The sequence below is a fragment of the Nothoprocta perdicaria genome, unplaced genomic scaffold, assembly GCF_003342845.1.
Source record: "Nothoprocta perdicaria isolate Ctin4 unplaced genomic scaffold, notPer1 scaffold_5, whole genome shotgun sequence".
In the NCBI taxonomy this organism is placed as follows: Eukaryota; Metazoa; Chordata; class Aves; order Tinamiformes; family Tinamidae; genus Nothoprocta; species Nothoprocta perdicaria.
This window is the reverse complement of record NW_020455754.1, coordinates 4,085,429-4,094,969: the sequence shown is the minus strand read 5'-3', so window position 1 is coordinate 4,094,969 and position 9,541 is coordinate 4,085,429. Positions and strand designations below refer to the sequence as shown.

Here is a 9,541-nt window from a genome sequence, read left to right as displayed (position 1 = left end):
TCAACATCCGCCCCAAAACCCGGGCGGAGGCTCCGTATGGACCCGTCTCCCATTAGGCTTTTGCAGGCGCCGCATCAAACTAGGCGTTTAAACCCCAAGTGCCGTTTTCTCCGTGAACGCCCTTCACGCCGCCGAGAAGCCCCGTTTTTTGGTTCCTACGATCAGATATYGCAGACCACTAAAAACGAAACCTCTGCTTCTTTTCGTTAAAAAAAGAAAGAAATCAGCACATATTTGGCTGACGGTTTCTTCCCGGCCTGTTTATTTAATCTGACTGTATGATAGATGGCATCAGATAGTGGCTTTGTACACACTGGGCCATTCTGCATATTTTTTTTTAAATGGATCAACAAAACTCAGCGGGGAAAGCTGGATAAATAGAGTGCCGCCCCTTTAAATGCACGGGGATGTTTTGGACATGTATTACTATATTAGGTGACACGCAACTTTGCATCTCTCCCACCATCACTGCAATGTTGGCCAATCGAAAGCTAAAGTCCCCCCAAAAGTGCCTAGTCCCTCCTTCCCCTCCCTTATGCTCCGCCGCTACCTGCGCGCCGCGCACACGCGGGGGCTCCTCGGGGGCTGCTATGCGCCCCCCCGGCCAGCGCCGGCTCCGCTCCGCGCCTCGTCCCCCCGGCCACGCGCGCGGGCCCCGCGATGTTCCCGAGCCCCGTGACCAGCACCCCCTTCTCGGTCAAGGACATCCTGAACCTGGAGCAGCAGCAGCAGGGCGGGCTGGCGCCCATGGAGCTGCCGCCGCTCGGCTCGCCCTCCTGCCTGCTCGCCGCCTGCAAGCAGGAGAGCTGCGGCGCCGAGGCCCTGGCCGAGCCGCTGGCCGAGCCGCAGCCCCTGCCCCGCAGCGCCTTCCCCGGCGCCTGCTACGCCAAGAGCTACGTGGAGATGGGTCCGGCCAAGGAGCCCGCGCTGGACAAGAAAGGTAAAACGCGCGGCGCCGCTCAGGAGGGATGGAGGAAGGTGCGGAAGGAGCGAGTGCACTGAAAGGACCTGGAGCAGCCTCGGGCCCTGGCGACAGCTCGGCCGGGCAGAAGGAGTGGGGTGAGGGAAGGCGCCTTCATCCCCTCCCGGCCCCGCTGGTAGCAGCGGTGGGAATAGGCCGGGGACAGGCTAGAGATGGAGAGAAGCGTCCCCGCTGCCGGCCTGTTCCCCGGGCCGGGGACACGTCCCGAAAGGCACCGACGGGGCCCGGGCGGGACAGGGCAACAATCCGCGTTTCTCGGAGCAGGGCGGGCAGCGCCAGGCCGCGTGCCCCAGGCTGTGGCGAAGGGAGCGGGCTCGGAGCAGGCACCGGCGGAAAACAGAGCGGAGGGAAATCGCTGCCGAGGGAGCAGCGAGGAACGCGGCGGGGCCGCGGCCCAAAATGCTGAGGGCAGCGCTCAGTGACCGGGCGCACGGATCACAGCCACTGGTTTCTTTTAGGGGAAGGGATATTTTATATTATATCATTTTGAACCTTCCTTTCCCCTTGCGCACTTATTTCGCTGCAGAGCTGTGCTCGCTGCACAGGAGCCTTGAGCAGAAGAGCGAGCTGGACGATGCCGAGCGGCCCAGGCAGAGGAAGAGGAGGAAACCGCGCGTGCTCTTCTCTCAAGCTCAGGTCTACGAACTGGAGAGGAGGTTCAAGCAGCAGAAGTACCTCTCGGCGCCGGAGAGAGACCATCTGGCAAATGTCCTAAAGCTCACCTCGACGCAAGTGAAAATTTGGTTCCAGAACAGAAGGTACAAGTGCAAAAGGCAGAGGCAGGACCAGACGCTGGAGCTGGTGGGGATGCCGCCGCCGCGGCGCATAGCGGTGCCCGTGCTGGTGCGCGACGGGAAGCCCTGCCTGGGGGACGCCTCTGCCTACAGCTCGCCCTACAACGTGAGCATCAGCCCCTACAGCTACAACGCCTACCCTGCCTACCCCGGCTACAACAGCCCTTCCTGCAACGGCAACTACAACTGCAGCTACCCGTCCGTGCAGGGCGTGCAGCCCGCGCCGGCCGCCAACGGCTTCGTGAACTTGGGCGTCGGGGACTTGAATTCGGTGCAGGCGCCGCTGGCGCAGGGCGGCGCGGGGCTGCCCACGCTGCACGGCATCCGCGCCTGGTAGGGCCGCGGGGACACGCGCGCGCCGCGGGGACATCCGCGCCGAACGGAGCGGAGAGGAGCGGGGCGGTTCGCGCGGCGGCTCCGCTCCGGGCGGGCCGGGGCGAGGCGGAACTCGGCGCTGAGGGAATCGGCCCCTTCGACACCCCCTTGCACGGGGTCTTTGCCCCTGTATTTCCTTTTTTTTTTTTTTTTTTTTTTCCCCTCTTTTCTTTTCCCCTTCCCTCCCCTCTTCTTTTCTCTCTCTTTTTTTTCCCCCGCTTTTTTTTCTTCCCCTTTCCAACGCATCCGCTCGTGTTGCTAACCTCGTTCCGAATAACCGCCCAGCGCAAGCCAAGCCCTGCGGACTTTTACTCCTTTTTGTTTTGTTTGTTTTCTACTACTCTAATAATTATTGTCGAGCTTCACGTGTAATGTTTGCACTTCCCTACGGTCACTGCTGCCCGGCCCGCTACGACTCGCGGCCCCTCGGTCCCTCCCCGCGCGCTGCTGCCTCCGGAGCAGGGAGGGACCCGGCGGCCCCCGCCGCGCCCGGGGCTGCCCCGGGGCAGCGCAGAGGGGCACGGGCGGCTCCGCTCCCGCCCCGCCGGCGGCTTTTGGCATTAAAGAGAGTGGCAGAAAAGCGCGCGGCTCCCTCGCCTTCCTTCCGCACACGGGGCCCTCCCGCGCGCCCGGAGTCTCAGGGGGTTTTGCTTCTTTTCCATTTTCTTTTTAACCCCCACCCGAATTTGTCCCATTCCCCTTCCGCAGTGTGCCAGGGACGCTGGCATTTTTAATGGGGATCTCTGCTCACATACATCCCGAGTCCAGAGCTGCTTTCCCGGCGCGCGGGGCAGGGAGCTGCGGCCCGGGCCCGTTTCTCCCCCACGCAGCGAGGCGAGTGGGTGGGAGAAGCTGCTTTTTTACAGTAGTCGCTATCAAGTGTCACTTATTGGGAGCGAGGAACAACAAACACCGTAATTCAGCACAGTCAAAACATCCTCCCAGTGTCTGAGAGGCTGATAAGGCGATGGGGGATCCTGCCACCTCTCCCGCCTCAGCCCTATCGGCCCCATCAGTAAACAGGGCTGGAGCCAGGGTGGCTGTGGCCCTGGGACATGGCAGGAAAGGCGCGGGGAGCCAGAGCCATCCCGGGCCTCCATCCTCCTTCCCGAGGGACCAGTCCCCCCCAGCGGGTTGAGCTGCATGGATGAGGAGCTCCCACCTCCTCCCCGTCTCCGTACATGGAAATCCTGGCTGCACACAGGGACCCTCAGAAAACAGCAAAGCCYGAGCTAGCATGAGGGGAGGTGTTGGGATTAGCTAAACTGGCACCATTTGTGCTCAGAAGGCAGCCTGGACTAGAGTCCCATGGTAAGTGTTCACTTGGGATAAACTGCACCATAATCCTCAAGCAGCCRGGACAGAAATAACACCACACAGCAGCTCAGCACCTCCTCACTCCAATATAYTCTGAAAATCCTTTCCCTGTTCCCAGATGCCACCACTTTTTCTCCCCATCCTATTTTTCCTCCATAAGATCTTGCATGTGCAGCTCCCAGGGAATCTGCCTGCCCAGCAGCACTTAGGCTGGGGGTTACTCCACAAGGGTAGCCAAGGCCAGGACCCAGACCCAAACACTTGGGTGCTATAACCAGTCATGCCAGGGATCAGCGTGCCCCAAAACCCTGCCGAAATGCGGCTCACGCTCCCCTCCTCCCCATGCCTGCCGCTCCTGTGGGAACTGCAGCCTGAGCAGATGCTCGGCGGGATAAGAGGGACTCGGAAGAGCAGCCGGAGCGTTTGAGTCGATTCAGACACAACTGCAGCTGGCCGAACACGAKCACGAGGGGGGCAACTACAGGCCTCACATTGGGCGGCTTAAGGGGAAAAGCGAGGGAAATGGAGAGGGAAACAGAGCGGGAACTACACGCAGGCGGCTGCTCTTGCTGTGCCCACGGGCCCGGCCCCGCGGCCGCTGCAGGAGGAGGCCCCCGGGAGCCGCCGAGGCCACCGCGCTCCCCGCATGGCCGGGGCTCCCCAAGGCACCAAAACCTGGGGGCGGCAGCGCCCGCGCTCCTCAGCCCCGGCTCTGGACCACCATGGACAAGCATCGGATACTGATCCTGCCCTAGGGAACACGTCCTCCCAGGATGCGAGGWCTTGCTAGGAGGTTTGGGAAAGATGTGAGCATTCGTTAGATGTTAGGATTAGGATACCTGCAAAGCTGGCCTTACTGTCCTTCCCTCAGCTCCTTCGATTAACACAGCTCTCCACTGACATTAGGGTCTCTGCTCTAGACCACTTTATATATATATATATTTATATATATATTAAAAAAAAAAAAAAAGCTCAGTGTTATCAACCACAGATAAGACACCAGGAACAAGTGGGGCTCAGCACCACTTGTCCTCTCAGACAGTACAGCAGCTTTGTACAGACTCTCTAGAATTTACCCATTTTTTAAAGTAACAAACTAAATAATGAGCAATCCCAGCAGCTGTAGGGGACTGATATCAAATCTCCCATCTTCAGCATTTTTTCAGAATTCGAGGTAATTTTTTTCCCCCCTAGAAAATGCCCCTGCAATTCCTGAAGTTTCTCTGCAGCTAGAACTGGTCCTTAGCTCAGTAAGTTCATGCTCAGAAAGTTACTCCATGGAGTGAGAAAACGGAGATTCGGTGCTGGCAGGAACTGCCTGAATAGTTCAGTGTTCTTGAGAGTCCGGCAGGAAAACAGCAGATAAACAAGGCTCTCTCCTAGCCCCCTGCTCCTAATTCATCTCACTGACAACAGTTTAGATCAGTATCAGCTGTAAGTGAGTTCTCGCTAATGGGGATTATTAAGAAGAATCAGCACCTTTAAAATGGGCTTCCCCGTTGCCTCCAGAGTGAGCAGGGAATGGGCTGGCAGAGGAGCCTGACGCTTCATTCCCAGACAGTTAGTTATTTACTGAAATACGGATTTAGCAAGAGATTGAAATTTTGCAGCAGAAAGAGGGGGGAAGGAAGGTTTCTCCCCGTGGAAGATGGGCCACGGGCAAGACATTTGTGAAGGTTAATCGGTTGAATGACCCAGATGAGTTACCGCCTCCTGCAACCATTTCAAAGCCAGGCACCCGAGAGCATCTTTTGGTAAGAAAGCCCCATTTGGTGGCAAATCAATCAGCCAAAGGCCTCTCCAAGCCTCTGTTCCTCCTCCACCACTAAAAGGAACGCTGCTGTTCTTAGCCAGTTACATCAGCTTTTTCTCTGCCAAAATAACTCAATTTACTAAAAAGAAAAATCAACTCTAACTCAGCCATCACAGAGGTCATGTCACACTGCTTCTTGCAGTTAACAGATAATACACCAACCCATTTCTTCCCCCTCATAGATGCCAAAAGGGATATTTAAGGACTTCTTCCCCCTATCCCACTGTGCCTCGTGCAGGAGCCCAAGGAAGCAGAGGGCATTAGGGAAACTGCTCGGCAGCCGCGGGGTTATTGCAGCAGATTTTAGCAGCAGGGAAAGGGGTACCTGCCTGGGCCCCTGCATCCCGCACAGGCCCCTGCTGCGCACACAGCAGCTCTCACTGGAGCCTGCTTTAATACTCCAGAGGACGGACTAAGGCAACAAACCCTTTCCCACAAACCAGCTGACCAAAGCATCAGCAAAGAGTTGAAAATCCAGACAAGCAAAAGCAAAATACAGCAGAGTTGACTGTAGCAGAGCAGATATCTCCTAGCAGCTCCTGTTGTCCCCTCTATGCTCCAGCATTAGCTCTGAGCAAGTCCCAGGAAAGACTCCCAGAAATTGTCCCCAAACCCCAATTTCCGGGCCAGGCATTTTGGTGCCACTTGCTATCTGTGCACAATAAAAGCTGCTTTCAAAGCAGCCCAGACACAGGCAGGGCTGCCGTCTGGCAGCCACAGACACCCTTAAAAGGGAGGCCACAAGAAAATAAAGAGCCCGAAAGCCTCAGTGGGAGCAGCAAGTTTCTTGCTCTCCTTAAATGTTTCAGAGTTAGAACAGAAATTTTGCTTCAGCAGCAGCAGCAATGAGCTGGTTTACACATTGAAAGTGATGAAAACCGACGTCCCGGCTGCCTGGTGGCTCCCAGCCCCGCTCTGCCCGCGGCGCAGGGCGTTCGTGCTGCTCCCTGCTGCAGCCGCCCACGCGTCGCTCGCGGAGGCTGCTCATCCCAGCAAAACTTTTCCTGGCGTTGCAGGCAGTGGAAGTGGATGGACACACCAAGGCTCCAGCATCCTTCTGCTATTTGTTCCTGGTTCTGGGGGCTAAAAGAGTCTCTGTCCTTCTCCAGGCTGTGGGGTATTTCTGCTTCTGATTTCAGTGTGTTTAAGTGCCTGRAACGCAACACACTCCCTGGACATTAACGAGCATGGCGAGTGCCATCCCAGAGACATTGGGCACAGAGACCCGTGCCCCAAGAACAGGGTCTTCACTCACGTCCTTACCAACAGCAGCTCTCCAAGCAAGGCCAAAATGAACTGCTTCACCTAGCTTAGGGTTTGAAAGCACATTTGCTGCTATTAAAAGAGACCGCACACTGTATTGCTCATCCAGAGCTTGTTTTTTTGGGACCTCGGGCTAAATTCTCCTTTTAGGCACACACAGGCAGAGCCCTGAAGCGACTACATTTGTTTGTTTTGACACCAGGTTGGAGACTATCCCTCTTTAGTCCAGATAAAGTTGCATCCGAATGAATCCTTTCATAAGGACAGCATTAGAGCTAGAACCAAAATTTCTTGACCATCCTTAAGCACTAACAACATACATCACATTTTCTCTTATACACTCAAGAACTTGTCTCGCAGCCAATTGGCTGCAAGTAGTTACTGCTTTTCACAAGAGGTAGGAGGGCAAAAAGGAACTACCCCTAGCRCAACACACTGAGACGACAGGGATAACTGTTGCTTCCAAACATCCCATTTGCTTTCCTTTCTTTCCCAGCCCTGTTGCTCTCAATATTCCAGCGGTGGAAGAACCACGTCGCCCTGGCTCTTTGATCAGCCAGCACAAAGCCCTTTCATGTCTCGCTGTCTTCATTACCTYGCGCATTAATTGCCGGCCTTGCAGGCAGCGGGCAGGTGCTCCAAGGTCACCGCGGGAGATGACGGACGCCTCCCGGCAGCGCGCGGCCCGGGATCGCCCTGGGAGGCCGCGGTGCCTCCCGCCGGCCACGGCCGCCTCTTCCAGATCCTTTTGGTGAATCCTCGCGGGTGGCGCTTCCAAACACCACGCAGGGGGCCTGGAACTGACACCACTGTCCCTACAAGCTGCTGGCATCGTGCTTGGATAAAGCGATCCATCCAGAGGCGTTGGGATTCACTCAGAAGGCTGTGGAGAGTTAGGGTTGGATCTCTCCAAGTCTGGGACTAACCCAAACTTTGGCATCAAACTCCCGCACCAAAGGCTGAGTCCTGTGGAGTGAATGTTTCTGAAATGAGGCACAAAACCTTTCAGATGCTGTTGTCACTCTACATTCCCAAGAGGAATGGCAAGATCACTTTCTTGACACACGCAGATCCTCCTTTCSCCATCTGGAATAACAGTTCTGTTGTTGGGACCCCCAGGGTACAGTCGTATCAGTCGGACGTTGTCTGACTGTACCCGCTTGTTCGTGGCGAATACATCAGCCTGTCACTTCCTGGTGCAGGTGAGGGTGTCTCCCGTGCATCGAGGCTGCTGCTCTCCCTTCCACGGCTGGAGTTACTCAGGGCTCGCTGAAGGACAGTTGTATGGACTATGAGGTGCCGCATTGCCATTTTATACACTTGAGCAGGCAGGTTTTAAGAGACCMTAGGGAACTGGATACCCTAGGCTGTGTTACACAGGAAATTAGGCTAGTTCATTGCACTAGTCCCATTAGCCTTAAAATTCCATAGATGGAGCAAGTGGGTTTCCAAACCAAAGCTTTGYCAACACAGATACCAACATACTCCTAAACTTGATGCAATTCAGACCCAAATTTGAATTCAGCACCACGATCTCCATTTTGGTGACCCCCCTACATCAAAGGATGCTCTTCTGGTGAAAGCACATGGTGTTTTTGGGGGGGGCAGTTTCATTCAGATCTCAATATATAATCAAAACAGAGCCTAGAGGTTACTTAGCTAAAACCAAACACTTGTTTGCTCCTTATAGTAAAACACCCTTAAAACAAACACAAAACTGATGATTTTAAGGACCCCTYTCCAGCAGAGTCACTAAGCTGGTCCTCCAAGATCCTTCCTGAAAGGCAGAGGGCCRATGAGCTGTGCAGCATAGGGAAATGCCCCCCAATTCCTTGCTCTTCCTCCTCCTCTTCCTCCCCAGGCTCCCAGGCAGCCATTCCCTTCATTTGCCAGGCAGGTTCCTCGGCCTCAGGCAGCTGTTCCCTGTGGCCGCTGAAATGAAGACCCTGCAGCTCATTAGCTGCACGTGTCTCTCCTTCCTTTCCTTTCCTTTTTTCCCCTCTCTGTGAAATAACAGCCTGCAGAATCTGGGCAGATTTTGGTGTGTGCCCGAAGAGCGTCACTGTCTGCAAAATGCATCAGTCTGACATGATCAAACCCAAGGTCTCCTTTGAGACCCTTCTCCTTGCTATCAGATCRACCAGGACACCAGCATCCCTCAGCTGGCTACTAATGGGAATGTTTAGTGAAGATTCAAAATGAGTTGAGGGCACATGGGCCATGGCACTTATTTTTATGTGGGGATTTATTTTAAAACTGAACGAATGCCACTTTGACTCAGGGGCATCTTAAGGAGCTGCTGAGATTCTGTGGAAGTTTTTTGAAGAGGAAAAAGAAAGGTTTTGTGTTTACCTATGCCTCTTACYGCAGCACTTCTTGGTTAGCTTTTTACTGTGAACTTAGAGCCAGGGAAATCGTGAAATCAGGAAATACCCTTTGACCTCCAGATCTGACATTCKTTTGGGGCAGAGCTTTGAGCCAGGCTCTTCGCTTCGCGCCCGCCCCGGGCAGAGACTCGGGGGCAGAACGGGCTCCCCGGCGGCCCTTGGTCACAGGCAGAGCTACGGACGCGGGGCTGAAGGCTTCGGCTCCGGCGCTCCTGCACGCAGAGGGATGGACAGCGCGCGGGAGCCACAGTCTCCAGAGGGAAAACGTTTCCCRATGGCCAGAGCTAAAGATAGGCTGGGAGCAAGCAGGAGCTTTTTAAAGCAGCTGAGCCCGCCTTATCAGCATAGCGCTGGTGAAGAGCGGAGCTTTCCCCGAATACGGCATTTTCCGGAGCTGGTCCTTGGTGCGGCAGCCTCCACTATGGCCGGTGTCAGACACCCCCGCGGAGGGCACGGGGCTCTCGTGCAGCTCCGTGGCCCTGTCCCACGCCGCTGTCCCCGGGGTCCCGCCAGCACGGGCTGCCTTTATGGTTTTGACTCTTGACCGGGCAGGACTCTTGACCGGGCAGGACAGCAGGTCTACCCGGCTGCCGTCCCGCTCCCCTCCTTC

The 9,541-nt window shown here is 55.7% G+C and overlaps 1 protein-coding gene across 1 annotated transcript; it reads left to right on the top strand.

Moving 5' to 3' along the window:
* The first annotated feature begins 660 nt into the window (after positions 1 to 660).
* On the top strand, positions 661 to 2,113 carry NKX2-5 (NK2 homeobox 5). The gene is made up of 2 exons (XM_026047667.1): positions 661 to 940; positions 1,509 to 2,113. Exons 1-2 carry the CDS (start codon positions 661 to 663, stop codon positions 2,111 to 2,113), a joined length of 885 nt encoding a protein of 294 aa, XP_025903452.1.
* The last annotated feature ends 7,428 nt before the right edge of the window (positions 2,114 to 9,541 follow it).

Bases quoted from the DNA above. Each gene is read 5' to 3' on its own strand.
- NKX2-5 (XM_026047667.1), top strand. From the start codon at position 661: ATGTTCCCGAGCCCCGTGACCAGCACCCCCTTCTCGGTCAAGGACATC. The intron at 941-1,508 runs GTAAAACGCGCG...ATTTCGCTGCAG, and splicing joins GCCCGCGCTGGACAAGAAAG to AGCTGTGCTCGCTGCACAGG.